Source organism: Lolium rigidum, chromosome 5 (genome assembly GCF_022539505.1).
Source record: "Lolium rigidum isolate FL_2022 chromosome 5, APGP_CSIRO_Lrig_0.1, whole genome shotgun sequence".
NCBI lineage: Eukaryota > Viridiplantae > Streptophyta > Magnoliopsida > Poales > Poaceae > Lolium > Lolium rigidum.
In genome coordinates this window covers 202480472-202500824 of record NC_061512.1, presented here as the reverse complement: position 1 = coordinate 202500824, position 20353 = coordinate 202480472, and the positions used below count along the sequence as shown (strand labels likewise).

The window sequence follows — 20353 nt, the reverse complement described above, 5'->3', positions numbered from 1 at the left end:
TCCCTGGTAAACTGGTGTTGGTACTCTTGCCGATGTTGCGATTTTTTTTAAAATAATATATATTTTTTCTTTATTTTCAGAAATAATATTCGATTTTAAAATTTTCCATAAATAATACACCGTCGGGGACTAGTATCCCGATTAGAAGATATCGGGGTACTGTTTCCCGATTAGTACTTTTCGGGTTAGGCTAGCCCGACTAGTCAAAATTCAGTAGACCAGCTAACCCGACAGACTTTATCGGGCAAACTCAGCCCTACAGGCACCTATCGGGGAAGCTCAACCCGACTGCCCCATGCAACGAGTCGTTTTGCCGCGCAATGGAACGAACGCGCCAAATATGCCACTCGCGATGCACGCTTGAATTTTTTTTACCTCGTGCTGTTTTTTGCCGTGCCAGCTGGAGCACCGGTTTCCACCTCTGTATCCAAAAAGAAGACGTTTTTAGTGCACCTAAACTTTTTTGGGCATCTGTTGGAGATGTTCTAACACCACCAAGATAGCACTAGAAGTCCAGCTAATTTTATACGAACAATAACAATTCTTATGTATTTATAATAATTTTTTATTAAAGAAAAACATGAAAAAAGCGTGATTTATTCATTGCAATGGAGGGAGTAGTATACTTTTAGTATGCCACGCATTTTATTACTTTGCCTTGAAAAGCAAAAGCAATAGTATTAGACTTTTTTTTCTCATGTTGTTATTTTAGTTCTTTTGTCAAGTGAATGGGCGGACTGCCTGACCCACTCGCATCAGCATTTGGGGTTTTGTGCCGAAAGGAGGCGAAGCCACCAAATCGGCCTTCCTCAAAACCATCGAACAGCGCCACGCAGGTCACGGAGAAATGTCGGCGCCGCCCCGCCCTTGCACGCCTCGTCGGCTGACTGAGGTCGCTGTGGTGGTGGCGGAGGCGGACGCCCTGATCTCCCTGCCAACGGGGGTCCTCGACGACATCCTCACCCGCGTCGGCCTCCGCGACGCCGTGCGCACGTCGGCGCTCTCCCGCGCCTGGCGACGCCGATGGGAGGCCCTCCCGTCCCTCGACCTCGACTTCCCCCGCCCCAAGGGCCACAGGGGCGCGTCCAAGGGGCTGAGGGCCGTCGACAGCGTCCTCCTCCGCTGCCCCGGCCGGGTCCGCCGCTTCTACGCCTACCTCGACCAGCTCCACGCGGGCCGCATCGACGACTGGCTCATCGTCCTCTCCCGCCGGGCCGTCGAGGTCTTCAACCTCATCTCCGTCGACGGCCTCATCGCCCTCCCCTCCGCCGTCTTCTCCTGCGGCCGGCTCACCGTCCTCCGCCTCTACGGCTGCGCGCTCCCGCTCCTGCCCGCGGGCTTCGAGGGTTTCCCGGAGCTGAGGAACCTCGCTCTCATCAACGTCCGGTTTCAGGAGAACGGCGCGTACCACCAGCTGGAGGAGATCATCGCGACCTCGCCGTCGGTCGAGAAGCTGCTGCTTTGGGACGTGGAAATAGCGGGTGACTTCACCGAGTGGGTGATTCAGGCGCCCAATCTCCGGGACCTGAACATTCGATCAGCTGGGGATCTAGGCTGGAACATTGGGGAGCTCCCGTCGCTGCACTCTGCCGATATTGATATCCGGGATTATTTACCGGACCGAGACTTCGCCAAATTCCTCGCCGGATTTGCGAGTGTTACCAAGCTCGTGCTATGCACTCGTCATTCGCCGGTACATGCCAATGCTCTTAACTTACCATATCTTATTAATATACGGAGTAGATAATTAATTATGCTTATTTTCTTTAGAATCATCAGAGATATATTCGAATTTCCTTTCAGATAAACATCATAGATATGTTGTACGTTCTTTCTTATATGTTGTGCATTACCTTCCCAGCATATTCCCTTGATGCCCAATTAAAATGATGCGTGGTTGCTGAAGTATTTGACCTGCTAGGGACAATCAGGATACAAAGTGGTTGGTGTTGAGCTCCAAGCCCCCAACTAAATGAGATTTAGTCATAGAGCTGCATATATTCAATAATCCAGCATATATCGGTTTCCCAGAAATCCTTTTGTATTCATATTTAATATGGATTTGCAGATACATTTTTTGTAATTGTTGATTGTTGTTACCAATATTACAACTATGTGCACCGAACTAATACAATACCTTGCTTTTTAAGAAAGTAGTTTAACTAACCTTTTTTTGTTTCTAGGGTCCCGAGACTTGAGTGCCTTTGTAAATTTTAACATCCTAAACTCATATAGTTCTTTCATGAATATAATAGCTTTGCTCGCGTGAATAAAGAATGCAAACATTTGCTCAACTGTTCTAAATTTGCCTCAAGTTTCAAACTTCTCACATTATGTCTTTTATCTTTTTCAGTTAAATGGGGCTAATATACTAGAGGCACTTCCATGCACTTTTGGCAACTTAAAGAGCTTAAAACTGTATACACAATTCTCGGAACTTTCCTCCATTATGTCAACCTTCTGCTTATTGAGGAATGCTCCAAACCTTGAAAGACTCAAAATAATGGTAATGTTGAATGGTGACGTACCATATAACTTGTATGTACATTATTTGAAGGGGAAATACAGATTGGCTCCCGGGTGGCACACACCTCTATACTTGGAAAAATAAATTAATATATTAATTTTTTTAAAAAAAATACAAACTTTTTGTGAATCAAAGATGATCAGATATTGTACTGGAAACAAAATATTTCCCTAGGAAATCACTTTTATTGTATCCTGGGTAAAAAAAGAACTCGAAATACCTCATGACCAGGTACTATTCACTTTATATTCGTCATAATTTTGTCTTTTTTGCCCTGGAGACCATGGGAATTATTTTGTTTCCAAACTTTTTTTTACGAGTACAAACTTGATCATCCTTGGTTTCCAGGAAGATTCAATTTTTTTTACTTTTTAAAATTACTATAATTTTTTTGGTCTATGGGGGTGCGTTGCACCCGAGAGCCAAAAGTCCGCTTCCTTATTTGAAGATCATATAATGACTATTTCCAATGAATGACTTCTTACTTATGTTATGCATGAAGATCGATGATGGTGTGGGGCAAAAATATGAGGCAAATGGAGAGTTTCAAAATGCACAATGGACTGATGGCATGTGTGCGAAACTTCAGTTTGTGCAGATAACTGGTATTCATTGGTTTTCAAATGAATTGTGTTTTATAGAGCTTATTCTTTCTAAGACAAGGCTTCTTCGCACATTATCTGTAAGTCATGGTGAGAAATGCTCAATGTCTAATGAGGGTGTAGTGAACAAGCTACTAAACTACCCAAGAGCTTCAAGTCATGCAAAGGTTCTATATGAAGGTAAACCATCTTAGTTTTAGGTAACACGTTTCTATTGTATTTTGTGCTCGAATGTATGGCTTTGTCAATTTCAGTTATTTTTGAGAGTTTCTAGTGAGGTTCACACAAGATTTTATTGTAAGTTTACTTATATTGAATGTTATCTTGCATTATGGACATGGTAGTCTGAGTATCTGAAAACATAGCAGCCCAAGTTTTCAATGCTTCATATTAAGCTTTCCGATTGTAAGCTTAATATGAAGCATTGAAAACTTGGGCTGCTATGTTTTCAGATACTCAGACTACCATGTCCATAATGCAAGATAACATTTACTTTTGTGCGGCTAAATTTCAAATTGTGGGGTCCTCTCCCATTGCAGCTCTACATTATTCATTTCCCAACTTTTACTTTTATTTTTACATAAAAGGTCATCGGCAAATTTTTAAATTAATAATGCCAACAACAGCAACAAAGAAACAAGGTTCTTATAATCAAACCTTTTTTGAAGTAGTCTCGGCGAAGAATCTATCTCTATTATGTTCATTTGGATAAAGACATTAACCATGCTTAATCCCGACTCCATTTGCAGGTAAAGCGAAGAAATACTAGGTTGTCTGCACTGCCGTAGATGTGTAAAGTCGCATCACTGGAATGACACAGAACAGTACTCTCTCGTGTGTCCGATGAAAATCTTCTGAAGATTCGATACACCGCATATGGAAAATGTCTTTTCACAAGGAACTCAGTGTACTATTCTGAAAAGATCTTGCTACTATTTGGTAGTTCGGCACAAAATCTGTGATATAACTTATGAGTCAGTGCGTTAGCTTGTCTTGTTGGTACTTTGGCTGCCGTGGAGAAGTCTTTTATAACGATTTCAGACTTGGCCTTTCGGGAAAAAAAATTCAAATTCATCAAAAGTACTCCCTCCGATTCGAAAAGAGTGTCGGCGATTAATATAAATACATTTTGCAAATAAACCCTTCTACAATCAGTAAAAAATGGTTGACACGCGATTTTGATATAGATACCCACCTTAGGAATATAAACTTGCGGTAGTTAAGTATGGATCATTGTCTCATCGATGGTACGCTGATGTGGCATCATTTGGACCCCGCTTGTCAGGCCACGTTGCGGCTAAGTGAAACATGCACACCTACATGAGGGGTTTATTTACAAAACGGGAAATCTATGTTCCCTTTCACTCCTTGAGGAAATTTCCCTTTCCTCCTCTAGCATCACAAACCCTTGTCGTCCAGCCAGTCCCTTCCGCGTCCCACCAGAGTTGGTCTGCTGCCACCGGAGTTGTTCTGCTTTCATCATGTTGACCACGAGCTCTTCCCTTTCTGCCCAACACCGCCATGGCCTCTTCATCCCAATCATCGCTTGTCCCGTCTATGGTCTCATGGTGGCAGACTCATGCTCCAGCACGACTGGTGGGTCTTCTACAAGTGTCAAAAGCATGGGGTAAGCAAAATTTGTTTTTTTTTTTGAAGATTCTAACGTGTTTGATTGATTTTCAATTTTGCATTGTGCAACGTGGTTGTAATTTCTGAAACTGGAAGCTATAATATGTTTATTATTTGATTGATAGCAAGTACCAAGGAGATGAGAATTGTAGAAGCAGCCGGATGGGTTGGGTTTTTTTTTTCAAAACGAGAGCATGTCCTCATTTTATTATTAACAGTTCCAGCGTTTACAATTTATGGATCACAAAGAGTTGAAACATGAAACCACTTGAAAATGGAAAAGTACTATAGTGATATCATCCACCCAGGTTGCATAATTTCAGTGCTACCGTTTCCAATCTGTTGCACCCAGAACCATGGCCTGATGCAGCCCCTCTGGCTGGAGATATCGCCACATACGAATCCAATGCGAAACCAGCGGGATAACCTGTAAAAAGAAAATTTGTTTGAATATGTTAAATATGAGATCATTGTGTGTGTTCCATAGATCCCATAATAAACACAAGCGCCCAATTTCCGAAAAAATCATCATATTAGCTAGGGGGTATTATACTTAATGTTATATGAACAACATGCCAAACAAATTTAGCAAGTGGGCAATAAAAAAATAAATGTTATATAGTTTTTCTTCATCTTGATTACCAAAACAACATTTCATATAGCGCTGCCAATTTCTTTTGCAAGATTATCTTTAGGTAGAACCACTTTTTGATGAAGGGCCACATAAAATCCTACTTTTCATAGGGTCCTTAATTTTCCAAATATATTTTCGGAAATAAGTAGTATGACCATTCATATGATTTAAATAAAGAGATTTTAGTGTATACACAACCGAGATAGCTTCCAAACGAACACGTCATTGTTCGTTAATTGGACATCCATGAGTCTGTGTATCAAGATGCAAGCTTTAGTCTAAAATCGGTGAAAGAAGACACAACATGAATAATGGCAGCAAATTAAGCCGCCACGAAAGGAAAGGACACATGCCTCAGCCTCACGTCAGCTAGCACGGCCTTGCCGCCGAAGAGGGGGTCCCCTCTCGCCCAGGATCGAGGGTGCCGCATCACCGATGGACACAGGCCACACTTGGACATAGAGCACAACGTGCCAAGGAAACCGAACAAACACGGTGCCACATCGCCTCAATACAAATGCTGCCACCAGAAACCCCTCGCCGCATTGCTCCTTCACCACCACCCTATTCCAAAGGGACGCCTCCAAGGAGGAAACGACACCATCACGCCACCGCAACCCAATCCGAGGGATTTGGGTTTTCATCCGGAAGAAGGGCAGGGGAGGGTGAGGGAGGGTCATAGACCTCAACGTCGCCTTCGAGAAGGGGAGCGGTGTGTTGCGTCGCTGTCTTGACCGCCACCACCGATCAAGGGTTCCCCCAGTCAGAGCTCTGATACGTCCAAAACGTATCTACTTTCCCGAACACTTTTGCTATTGTTTTGCCTCTAATTTGTGTATTTTGGATACAACTAACACGGACTAACGCTGTTTTCAGCAGAATTGCTCTGGTGTCTCGTTTTTGTGCAGAAATCCAACTTTCAGGAAAATCCTCGGAATTTATGCGAAAGGCCCTATTTTCCCAGAATACTGACGGAGCCAGAAGGGCAAGCCAGGTGGGGGCCCGAGGCCCCCACACACTAGGCCGGCGCGGCCCAGGGGGGGCGCCGCCTTGTTGTGTGGGCGCCTCGGCGGCCCCCCGACGCTCTCCTTTGGACTATACACGTCTTTCGACCTAAAAACGCCAGGGGGTACGTCGATATTTCCAGAGACCATCCAGTACGCCGCCGCCATCCCGAAACTCCGCCTCGGGACCAGAAACTCCGTTCTGGCACTCCGCCGGGACGGGGAATTGGAGGGGATCTTCACCGCCATCACCACCGACATCTCTCCATCGACCAGCCATGTTTCCCCCATCCATGTGTGAGTAATTCCCCCGCTGTAGGCTGAAGGGGATGGTAGGGATTGGATGAGATTGATCATGTAATAGTCACAAGATTGTTAGGGCATGGTGCCTAGTATCCATAGATGTTACTTTTATGATATTGTTGCAACTTGTTACGCTTAATGCTTGTCACTAGGGCCCGAGTGCCATGATCTCAGATCTGAACATGTTATTGTTTCATCATTATATGCATTGTTTATTGATCTTACCTGCAAGTTGTATACACACGTTGTTGTCCGGAACCCGAGGCCCCAAAGTGACAGAAATTGGGACAACCGAGGGGAAGGCGGTGATGTGAGGATCACATGTGTTCACGGAGTGTTAATGCTTTGCTCCGGTACTTTATTAAAAGGAGTACCTTAATTTCCAGTAGTTTCCCTAGAGGCCCGGCTGCCACCGGCTGGTAGGACAAAAGATGTTGTGCAAGTTTCTCATTGCGAGCACGTACGACTATATATGGAACGCATGCCTATTGATTGATTAGTACTTGGATACCGCTTTATTATTACCTGCAAATGCCCTACCATGATTGTTACATGAATTCTCTCATCCATGCAACGCCCGTTCATCCGTCTCCGTGCCTACGATATTTTAATCCTGCTCGTTTACTATAATCACTACTGCATGTGTTTATTTCACCGTCGTTGTTATTTCACTATTCCTACTGCTATAAAGCTGTACGCTATCGATAAACTCTTGCGAGCAAGTCTGGTTCCAGGTGCAGCTGAATTGACAACTCCGCTGTTATGGCTTACAAGTATTCTTTGTCTCCCCTTGTGTCGAATCAATAAATTGGGTAATACTTCCCTCGAAGACTGTTGCGATCCCCTATACTTGTGGGTCATCAAGACTATTTTCTGGCGCCGTTGCCGGGGAGTATAGCTTTATTTGGAAGTTCACTTGGATTGATATTGTTCGCTGCAAATTATCTATCATGGGTAAACCTCGCGATACTAAAGTCGCCATATTACCATCCACTACAAGAAAAGGTACAACTCTGAGTACCTCTGCTGCTCTTGATTCACCATCTGTGATAGGTCAACTTGTTTCACCACCACAAACTTCACGTGTTGGTACTTCTGCTGAATCTGAAAATTCCTCTGATAATTTTGATGATGCTTCTACTGTGCTTGATAATGCTGGTTCATTAGGTCCTTTTCTAGATGCTACAATTGCTAGGTCTAGACAAATTGAAATTACTGAAACTCCTAATGAAAATACTGTTACACCTGTTAATTCACCTGATATTGATGATCTTGATGAAGATTATGTGGAACTTGATGATGATTTTATTGATAAATGCAATCCTACTACTAGTACAAGTAACCTTAAAAAGCTTATTGCACAACATGCTGTTAGATATAAACTGTCTCCTGATCCTAAATTTGCCACATCTCCTATAAACATTAAGGATAAGGATTATGACTTTTCTCTTGATTTATCTCATATATCTATTGTTGAGAAAACACCCTTTTGTGGTACTGAAAAGAGAGTGTTGTAGAACATATGAATGAGCTTTCTACTTTAAGTAGCTTGTTTTCTGATGATGTTAAGATGCGTACTTATTTTGTTGCTAAGATTTTCCCTTTCTCATTAAAGGATGATGCTAATATTTGGTATAATAATTTGCCTCCTAATTCTATTAATAGTCCAAGTTGTTTGGTTGATGTTTTCTTTCGGAAATACTTTCCCGCTAGTGCTCAACATATGGCTCTGCAGAGAATTTATAGTTTTGATCAAGAAGATGGAGAGAAATTGCCTGAAGCGTGGGCAAGATTTTGCTCTCTTATTAGAGCTCGGCCTGGACATGATTTGGAAAAGCATGATTTACTTGATATATTTTATAGTGGACTAACCATTGAGTCTACGGCATACCTGGATAGTTGTGCTGATTGTGTTTTCAGGAAGAGAACTCCGGACGAAGCCGAAGAATTATTGGCAAAGATAAGCAAAAATCATGATGATTGGTCTACACCTGAACCAACTCCGACACCAATATTGAAGAAGAGGGGTATGATTGAATTAAATGATGAAGATATGAGGGAAGCCAAGAAATCTCTTATGGAGAGGGGTATTAAATCTGAAGATGTGAAGAATTTACCTCCTATAGAAGACCTATGTAAGATAATTCCCCCTTCATCCACAATCGAGGTACATTCTCTTCAACGCTTTGATAGAGGAGATATTCCATATTCAAAACCTCCTGATCAATGTTTAGATGAATTTGATAATTATATTGTTAAGCAAAGTAATTTTAATATGAGAGTAGAGAATCATCTAATGGAAAATTCTCAAGCTATTAGTAAATTGCATGATATTGTGGAGAGAACCTCCAATGATGTTAAGATGCTTGTTAAACATTTTGATATGATTCAAACTCAAATTGATCAACTTACTAAAGTGCAAAATGACTTGTTAAAAAATAATCATGAAGAGAAACAAGTTTATGAAGTAAGAACTAGAGGCGGTGTTTCTACCCAGGATCCTCTATATGCTGAAGGGCACCCCAAAAGAATTGAACAAGATTCTCAACAAACTAAAGAAATTAGTAGTCCTTCTAAGAAAAAGAAGAAGAAACATAAAACTGTTGTAGAATCCTCTGAACCTGTTAATGATCCTAATAGTATTTCTATTTCTGATGCTGAAACTGAAAGTGGTAATGAACATGATGAAGATAATGATAAGAATGATACCCCTGATAAAGAAGAAATTGAAAAAAGAACCTGAAAAACATGATAAGAATAAAAAGTACACTAAAGAAGATTTTATTACAAAGAAACATGGTAATGAAAGAGAACCTTGGGTTCAAAAGCAAATGCCTTTTCCTGCTAAGAAACTAAAATCAAAGGAGGAGGAACATTATAATAAATTTTGTGATTGGATCAAACCTTTATTTTTGCAAATCCCTTTGACTGATGCTATTAAATTGCCTCCTTATTCAAAGTATATGAAAGATATTGTCTCTAACAAAAGGAAAATTCCCAATGAGGAGATTTCCACTATGCTCGCTAATTACTCCTTCAATGGTAAGGTTCCAAAGAAGCTGGGAGACCCAGGTATACCGACTATTCCTTCTTCCATCAAGAATAATTATGTTAGAACTGCTCTATGTGATTTGGGAGCAGGTGTTAGTGTAATGCCTTTTTCTCTTTATAAGAGACTTGATTTAGATAAGTTGATACCAAGCTGATATATCTTTGCAAATGGTCGATAAATCTATCGCTATTCCTGTTGGTGTATGTGAAAATGTTCCTGTTCAAGTTACTCAATATTGCTTGATATTAACTGATTTTGTTGTGTTGGAAATGCCCGAAGATGATAATATGTCCATTATTCTTGGAAGACCCTTTCTTAATACTGCAGGGGCTGTTATTGATTGCAATAAAGGAAAGCTTACTTTCAATGTTGATGACAAGGAACATACTGACTATTTTCCCAAGAGGATTGATAAAGTATATGGAGTTAATACAATTTTTAATGTGAAAACTATCAAAGTGGGATCCATTGATTGTCCTATATATGAGCCTAAAGAAGAATATCAAACTCTTGTGATTGGATCTGTATCAATTTAATATAAGGTAACATGATTGATTTGAGGTTTATTTCTTCTTATGTCATATAAAATTTATTTGGTAACTGATGGCGTGTAACTCACACGTTCGTTGGGAACCCCAAGAGGAAGGTATGATGCGCACAGTAGCAAGTTTTCCCTCAGAAAGAAACCAAGGTTTAATCGAACCAGTAGGAGCCAAGAAGCACGTTGAAGGTTGATGGTCGCGAAATGTGATGCGGCGCAACACCGGGATTCCGGCGCCAACGCGGAACCTGCACAACACAACCCAAGTACTTTGTCCCAACGAAACAGGTGAGGTTGTCAATCTCACCGGCTTGCTGTAACAAAGGATTAAGCGTATCGAGTGGAAATATGTTTGCAAAGAAAACGAGTAAAACAAGTAGATTGTATGCTATGTAAAGAATAGGACCGGGGTCCACGAGTTCACTAGAGGTGTCTCTCCCATAAGATAAAAGCATGTTGGGTGAACAAATTACAGTCGGGCAATTGACAAATAGAGAAAGGCATAACAATGCATATACATGATATGATAAATATAGTGAGATTTAATTGGGCATTACGACAAAGTACATAGACCGCCATCCAACTGCATCTATGCCTAAAAGGTCCACCTTCAGGTTATCATCCGAACCCCCTCCAGTATTAAGTTGCAAAGCAACAGACAATTGCATTAAGTATGGTGCGTAATGTAATCAACAACTACATCCTTAGACATAGCATCAATGTTTTATCCCTAGTGGCAACGAGCACAACACAACCTTAGAACTTTCACGTCACTGTCCCAGTGTAAATGGAGGCATGAACCCACTATCGAGCATAAATACTCCCTCTTGGAGTTAAGAGTAAAAACTTGGCCGAGCCTCTACTAGTAACGGAGAGCATGCAAGATCATAAACAACACATAAACAATAGATTGATAATCACCATAATCATAGTACTCTCTATCCATCGGATCCCGACAAACACAACATATAGAATTACATATAGATGATCTTGATCATGTTAGGCAGCTCACAAGATCCAACAATGAAGCACAACAAGGAGAAGACGACCATCTAGCTACTGCTATGGACCCATGGTCCGGGGGTGGACTACTCACTCATCACTCCGGAGGCGACCATGGCGGTGTAGAGTCCTCCGGGAGATGAATCCCCTCTCCGGCAGGGTGCGGAGGCGATCTCCGAGAATCCCCGAGATGGGATTCGCGCGGCGGCGTCTCCGTAAGGTTTTCCGTATCGTGGCTCTCGGTACTGGGGGTTTCGCGACGGAAGCTTTAAGTAGGCGGAGGGTCAACGCGGGGGCCACACGAGGGGCCCGGGGGGTAGGTCGGCGCGGCCGGGGCTCGGGCCGCGCCGGCCTCCCTCCGGCCGCCTCGTGGCCCCACTTCGTTAGGTCTTCGGTCTTCGGAAGCTTCGTGCAAAAATAGGACCACTGGGCGAAAGTTTCGTCCAATTCCGAGAATATTTCTTTACTAGGATTTCGAAACCAAAAACAGCGAAACATGACAAGCGGCTCTTCGGCATCTTGTTAATAGGTTAGTTCCGGAAAATGCATAAATATGACATATAATGTGCATAAAACATGTAGGTATCATCAATAAAGTAGCATGGAACATAAGAAATTATCGATACGTTGGAGACGTATCAAGCATCCCCAAGCTTAGTTATGCTCGTCCCGAGCGAGGTAAAACGATAACAAAGATAATTTCTGAAGTGACATGCCATCATAATCTTGATCATACTATTTGTAAACATATGTAATGAATGCAGCGATCAAAGCAAAGGTAATGACATGAGTAAACAAGTGAATCATATGACAAAGACTTTTCATGAATAGTACTTCAAGACAAGCATCAATAAGTCTCGCATAAGAGTTAACTCATAAAGCAATAAATCAAAGTAAAGGTGTTGAAGCAACACATAGGAAGATTAAGTTTCAGCGGTTGCTTTCAACTTGTAACATGTATATCTCATGGATATTGTCAACATAAAGTAATATAACAAGTGCAATATGCAAATATGTAGGAATCAATACACAGTTCACACAAGTGTTTGCTTCTTAGGTGGAAGGAGATAGGTAGACTGACTCAACAATAAAAGTAAAACAAAGGTCCTTCAAAAGGAAAGCATCGATTGCTGTATTTGTGCTAGAGCTTTTATTTTAAAAACATGAAACAATTTTGTCAACGGTAGTAATAAAGCATATGAGTTATGAAAATTATATCTTACAAGCTGCAAGCCTCATGCATAGTATACTAATAGTGCCCGCACCTCGTCCTACTTAACTTGGACTACCGGATCTTCGCATGCCATGTTTCAACCAAGTGTCACAAAGGGGTACCTCCATGCCGCCTGTACAAAGGTCTAAGGAGAAAGCTCGCATTTCGGATTTCTCGCTTTTGATTATTCTCAACTTAGACATCCATACCGGGACAACATGGACAACAGATAATGGACTCCTCTTAAATGCATAAGCATGTAGCAATGATTATTATTCTCATATGAGATTGAGGATATATGTCCAAAACTGAAACTTCAACCATGGTTCATGGCTTTAGTTAGCGGCCCAATGTTCTTCTCTAACAATTTTGCATGCTCCAACCACTAAAATGATAGACCTTCAGACAAGACGGACATGCATAGCAACTCACATGATATTCAACAATAGTTGATGGCGTTCCCCAGAAGCATGGTTATCGCACAACAAGCAACTTAATAAAAGATATAGTGCATAAGTACATATTCAATACTACGATAGTTTTTTTAAGGCTATTTTGTCCCATGAGCTATATATTGCATAGGTGGATGATGGAATTTTAAAGGTAGCACTCAAGCAATTTACTTTGGAATGGCGGAGAAATACCATGTAGTAGGTAGTTATGGTGGACACAAATGGCATAGTAGTTGGCTCAAGGATTTTGGATGCATGAGAAGTATTCCCTCTCGATACAATGTTTAGGCTAGCAAGGTTATTTGAAGCAAACTCAAGGATGAACAAGTGCAGCAAGACTCACATAAAAGACATATTGTAAACATTATAAGACTCTACACTGTCTTCCTTGTTGTTCAAAACTCAATACTAGATATTATCTAGACCTTAGAGAAACCAAATATGCAAATCAAATTTTAGCAAGCTCTATGTATTTCTTCATTAATGGGTGCAAAGCATATGATGCAAGAGCTTAAACATGAGCACAACAATTACCAAGTATCACATTATCCAAGACAGTTTAGAATTACTACATGTAGCATTTTCCAATTCCAACCATATAACAATTTAACGAAGAAGAAACTTCGCCATGAACATTATGAGTAAAGCCTAAGGACACATGTGTCCATATGCAACAGCGGAGCGTGTCTCTCTCCCACAAAGTGAATGCTAGGATCCATCTTATTCAAACAAAAACAAAAACGAAAACAAACCGACGCTCCAAGTAAAGAACACAAGATGTGATTGAATAAAAATATAGTTTCAGGGGAGGAACCTGATGATGTTGTCGATGAAGAAGGGGATGCCTTGGGCATCCCCAAGCTTAGACGCTTGAGTCTTCTTAAAATATGCAGGGGTGAACCACGGGGGCATCCCCAAGCTTAGAGCTTTCACTCCTCTTGATCATAGTATATCATACTCCTCTCTTGACCCTTGAAAACTTCCTTCACACCAAACTTCAAGCAAACTCATTAGAGGGTTAGTGCACAATTAATAATTCACACATTCAGAGGTGACACAATCATTATTTTCACTTCTGGACATTGCATAATGCTACTGGACATTAGTGGATCAAAGAAATAAATCCAACATAGCAAAAGAGGCAATGCGAAATAAAAGGCAGAATCTGTCAAAAACAGAACAGTCCGTAAAGACGAATTTAGAGATGGCACCAGACTTGCTCAAATGGAAAAACTCAAAACTAATAAAAGTTGCGTACATATCTGAGGATCACGCTCGTAAATTTGCAGATTTTTTCGAATTTTCTACAGAGAACTGTGCCCAGATTCGTGACAGACAGCAATGCTGCTTCTGCGCAGCGATCCCAAATATAACATCAACTATAACATAGAAACTTTACTTGGCACAAAAACATGATAAGGAGAGGTTGCTACAGTAGTAAACAACTTCCAAGACTCAACAAAACAAAAAATTGCTGTAGGTAAAAACATGGGTTGTCTCCCATAAGCGCTTTTCTTTAACGCCTTTCAGCTAGGCGCAGAAAGTGCAAATCAAGTAACATCGAGAGTAGAAGAATCAACATCATAGCTTGTTCTAATAATAGAATCAAAAGGCAACTTCATTCTCTTTCTAGGGAAGTGTTCCATACCTTTCTTGAGAGGAAATTGATATTTAATATTACCTTCCCTCATATCAATAACAGCACCAACAGTTCGAAGAAAAGGTCTTCCCAACACAATAGGACAAGATGCATTGCATTCGATATCCAAGATAACAAAATCAACGGGGACAAGGTTATTGTTAACCGTAATATGCACATTATCAATCCTCCCCAAAGGTTTCTTTTTAACATTATCGGCAAGATTAACATCCAAATAACAATTCTTCAATGGTGGCAAGTCAAGCATATCATAAATCTTTTTAGGCATAACGAAATACTTGCACCAAGATCACATAAAACATTACATTCAAAGTCATTGAATTTCATTTTAATGATGGGCTCCCAACCATCTTCTAACTTTCTAGGAATAGAAGTTTCAAGTTTTAGTTTCTCTTCTCTAGCTTTTATGAGAGCATTTGTAATATGTTTTGTAAAGGCTAAATTTATAGCACTAGCATTAGGACTTTTAGCAAGTTTTTGTAAGAACTTTATAACTTCAGAGATGTGGCAATCATCAAAATTTAAATCATTATGAGCTACAGCAATGGGATCATTGTTCCCAAGGTTGGAAAAAATTTCAGCGAGTTTTATCACAAGCGATTTCAGCAGCTTTAGCAATTTCAGGCAGTTTTGTACGCTTTGCACTAGGAGTAGAAACATTGCCAACACCAATTATATTACCATTGATAGTAGGAGGTGCAGCAACATGTGAAGAATTAGCATTACTAGTGGTGGTAATAGTCCAAACTTTAGCTACATTATTCTCTTTAGCTAGTTTTTCATTTTCTTCTCTATCCCACCTAGCACGCAGTTCAGCCATTAATCTTATATTCTCATTAATTCTAACTTGGATGGCATTTGCTGTAGTAGTAATCTTATTATCAATATCATTATTAGGCATAACTTTTAATTTTAGAAGATTAACATCAGAGGCAAGTCTATCAACTCTAGAAGCGATAGTATCAATTTTATCAAGCTTTTCCTCAACAGATTTGTTAAAAGCAGTTTGTGTACTAATAAATTTTTTAAGCATAGCTTCAAGACCAGAGGGTACATTCCTATTATTATTTTAAGAATTCCCATAAGAATTACCATAACCATTACCATTAGCAGAAGGATATGGCCTATAGTTATTACCAGAGTTGTTCCTATAAGCATTGTTGTTGAAATTATTATTTTTAATGAAATTCACATCAACATTTTCTTCTTGAGCAACCAATGAAGCTAAAGGAACATTATTTGGATCAACATTAGATCTACCATTCACAAGCATAGACATAATCACATCAATCTTATCACTCAAGGATGAGGTTTCTTCAACAGAATTTACCTTCTTACCTTGTGGAGCTCTTTCCGTGTGCCATTCGGAGTAATTTATCATCATATCATCAAGAAGTTTTGTAGCCGCCCCCAATGTGATGGACATAAAGGTACCTCCAGCAGCTGAATCCAATAAATTCCGCGAAGAAAAATTTAGTCCTGCATAGAAGGTTTGGATGATCATCCAAGTAGTCAGTCCATGGGTTGGGCAATTCTTTACCAAAGTTTTCATTCTCTCCCATGCTTGAGCAACATGTTCAGTATCTAATTGCTTAAAATTCATTATGCTACTTCTCAAAGATATAATTTTAGCGGGAGGATAATATCTACCAATAAAAGCATCCTTACATTTAGTCCATGAATTAATACTATTCTTAGGCAAAGATAGCAACCAATCTTTTGCTCTTCCTCTTAATGAGAAAGGAAACACTTTCAATTTAATAATATCACCATCTACATCTTTATACTTTTGCATTTCACAAAGTTCAACAAAATTATTGAGATGGGCAGCAGCATCATCAGAACTAGCACCAGAAAATTGTTCTCTCATGACCAAATTCAGTAAAGCAGGTTTAATTTCAAAGAATTCTGCTGTAGTAGCAGGTGGAGCAATAGGTGTGCATAGGAAATCATTATTATTTGCATTTGTGAAGTCACACAACTTAGTATTTTCATGGTTGGCCATTTTAGCAACAGTAAGTAAAATAAACTAGATAAAGTAAATGCAAGTAACTAATTTTTTTGTGTTTTCGATATAGAGAGCAAGACGGTAAATATAGTAAAACTAGCAACTAATTTTTTTGTGTTTTGTTTAGGTGCAGCAAACAAAGTAGTAAATAAAATAAAGCAAGACAAAAACAAAGTAAAGAGATTGAGAAGTGGAGACTCCCCTTGCAGCGTGTCTTGATCTCCCCGGCAACGGCGCCAGAAAAAGAGCTTGATGGCGTGTAACTCACACGTTCGTTGGGAACCCCAAGAGGAAGGTATGATGCGCACAGTAGCAAGTTTTTCCTCAGAAAGAAACCAAGGTTTAATCGAACCAGTAGGAGCCAAGAAGCACGTTGAAGGTTGATGGTCGCGAAATGTGATGCGGCGCAACACCAGGGATTCCGGCGCCAACGCGGAACCTGCACAACACAACCCAAGTACTTTGTCCCAACGAAACAGTGAGGTTGTCAATCTCACCGGCTTGCTGTAACAAAGGATTAAGCGTATCGAGTGGAAATATGTTTGCAAAGAAAACAGTAAAACAAGTAGATTGTATGCTATGTAAAGAATAGGACCGGGGTCCACAGTTCACTAGAGGTGTCTCTCCCATAAGATAAAAGCATGTTGGGTGAACAAATTACAGTCGGGCAATTGACAAATAGAGAAAGGCATAACAATGCATATACATGATATGATAAATATAGTGAGATTTAATTGGGCATTACGACAAAGTACATAGACCGCCATCCAACTGCATCTATGCCTAAAAAGTCCACCTTCAGAGTTATCGTCCGAACCCCTCCGGTATTAAGTTGCAAAGCAACGGACAATTGCATTAAGTATGGTGCGTAATGTAATCAACAACTACATCCTTAGACATAGCATCAATGTTTTATCCCTAGTGGCAACAGCACAACACAACCTTAGAACTTTCTGTCACTGTCCCAGGTGTAAATGCAGGCATGAACCCACTATCGAGCATAAATACTCCCTCTTGGAGTTAAGAGTAAAAACTTGGCCAGAGCCTCTACTAGTAACGGAGAGCATGCAAGATCATAAACAACACATAAACAATAGATTGATAATCACCATAATCATAGTACTCTCTATCCATCGGATCCCGACAAACACAACATATAGAATTACATATAGATGATCTTGATCATGTTAGGCAGCTCACAAGATCCAACAATGAAGCACAACAAGGAGAAGACGACCATCTAGCTACTGCTATGGACCCATGGTCCAGGGGTGGACTACTCACTCATCACTCCGGAGGCGACCATGGCGGTGTAGAGTCCTCCGGGAGATGAATCCCCTCTCCGGCAGGGTGCCGGAGGCGATCTCCGGAATCCCCCGAGATGGGATTCGCGGCGGCGGCGTCTCCGTAAGGTTTTCCGTATCGTGGCTCTCGGTGCGGGGGTTTCGCGACGGAAGCTTTAAGTAGGCGGAGGGTCAACGCGGGGGCCACACGAGGGGCCCAGGGGGTAGGTCGGCGCGGCCGGGGCCCGGGCCGCGCCGGCCTCCCTCCTGGCCGCCTCGTGGCCCCACTTCGTTAGGTCTTCGGTCTTCCGGAAGCTTCGTGCAAAAATAGGACCCCGGGCGAAAGTTTCGTCCAATTCCGAGAATATTTCTTTACTAGGATTTCTGAAACCAAAAACAGCGAAAACAACGAACTGGCTCTTCGGCATCTTGTTAATAGGTTAGTTCCGGAAAATGCATAAATATGACATATAATGTGCATAAAACATGTAGGTATCATCAATAAAGTAGCATGGAACATAAGAAATTATCGATACGTTGGAGACGTATCAGTAACAAGACTTGATCAACCTTGTTAACAAGTATATTTTAATGCATAAGAGAGCTAAACAACAATTCTTTCTTTCTTTCTTTCTCCCTCCATTTGTTTTACTTGCTGTAGCATCTTTTTGTCTTGCAATATGCTTTAGTTGTTTAAGATTTTGGAAATCATTTTCGTGCGCAGTAATAATTAATTTAACACCCAGAAATGTGCATTTTTCGAAGTTCTCAAAAATTTACAAAAATTATACTCGGTAGTCTTATTTTTCGAAGGAGCACCGGGAGCACACGGGATGACCAGTGGGGCACCCTGGTGGCACCCCACAGGCCGGCGCGGCCGGCAAGGGGCGCGCCACCCTGGTGTGTGGGCCCCTCCTTGCCCCACTCCATCATCCCTTTCACTCACTGCACTCTCTCTCCCGAAAAAACTCGTACTCACTTTCTCTCACTCGCGTTTCTGCTCAAGAACTTGTGATTTCTCGATCTCTTTGCTCAGCCCAGATTTCTGTCTGAAATTTGGCACATTTGCTCTCCGGTATGTGACTCCTTTGATTATCCAATTAGAATTTTGTTTGGTTGAGTATATCTTGAATATTTTGCTGCTGTAGGTAACATGTTTAGTGAGCTTGCATGCTTGTTCTAAGTGGTAGAAACTAGTTTTGATGCATGTTTAGTACTCTAGCAAGTTCCTATAGTAGTTCTCCTCAATTGTATACCTTGAAATCAAATTTTATAATGATTGTTGAAAAATTTCAGAAAATGGAAGGAAGAAGGCACCAACTAAACCAACAAGAATTGGAGGTGCAACAAGTCATGAGAGTTCACCGCGAAGAGGGAGTATACCCCTCTTATTACCCATGTACTGATTTTATGCGGAATGCAGGAATCCTGCAAGATGTTCAAACACTGATTTCCAATGCAGGGTTGGAAGGTTTTACTGTTGGTGAACCTTACCAATATGCTAAATTAACAGTGTCGGTTGTGCAGGATTTCGAATTTCATCGGTCTCAAACTAACCCCATGGTCCGATACAAGATTTATAACAAAACTATCAACTTGCCCGTTAGTGACTTTTGTGCAGCAATTAGAGTGCCGCACTGGGGATCCTGTGAGAAGGTCAGGGGAACGCCGCGGGAGCTCTCGAATCTTTATACAATGATTTGTCATGGGAGAAGCTTCTCTGATGATGGTGGTAAGATCAGTAGCATTCAACTCCCAGCTATCCGCTACTTTGCTTATTTCGTTACAAAGTGTGTTCTTGCTAGAAAGAATGCAAGTAAGTTGTCTGTCCAAGATATGGCTTTCTTAGCTGCTGCTTTGCAACAGGATATGACTTATAATTTGGGTGCTTTAATAGCTTGTAGACTTGCTACTAACCATGAGAAGGGAGGAATTTGTGGAGGTCTTATCGCCTCTCGCTTATTAGCTATGCATGGTGTAGAACCTCACCACCTAGATATTTCGCTCTCCATGGAGAAACTTGATGTTGTTTCCATGATTAAACATGAGTTTATTTCAGATGCATCTAACTTGAACAACCTGTATTATAGGATAACATTTTATAAGAAAAATTGGAGAATAACTAAGAAAATTGAAAAACTAGTACGATTGCCTGCACCTGTTCTGCTTAACCTTGATTCCAGGAAAGGGTGGTCGGTCACGGAAATTGAGCTAAATGCATACATAGAAAGGGAAGGCCATCATGCAAGGGATGGCACGGAGGAGGCCGAGGAGCACCTCGACTCTTCATCCGATGCAGCGATCTCCTCATATCAACATTATGGTCATATGGAGCCTCCACGACATTCTTCTGCGCAGGGGCCTTATTATCACTCCATGTACGATCCACCGGCGTGGAACCCCGACCCTCGTTGGGAATGAACTCCACTTAGGCCAAAAGCCT

The 20353-nt window shown here is 41.1% G+C and overlaps 1 protein-coding gene across 1 annotated transcript; it reads left to right on the top strand.

The window, feature by feature from the left end:
• Positions 1-847: 847 nt before the first annotated feature.
• Positions 848-3403, top strand: LOC124656952 (F-box/FBD/LRR-repeat protein At1g13570-like). Its single transcript, XM_047195599.1, has 4 exons — positions 848-1693; positions 2354-2506; positions 3030-3309; positions 3384-3403. The coding sequence occupies exons 1-4, from the start codon at positions 848-850 to the stop codon at positions 3401-3403; spliced, it is 1299 nt and encodes a 432-aa protein (XP_047051555.1).
• The last annotated feature ends 16950 nt before the right edge of the window (positions 3404-20353 follow it).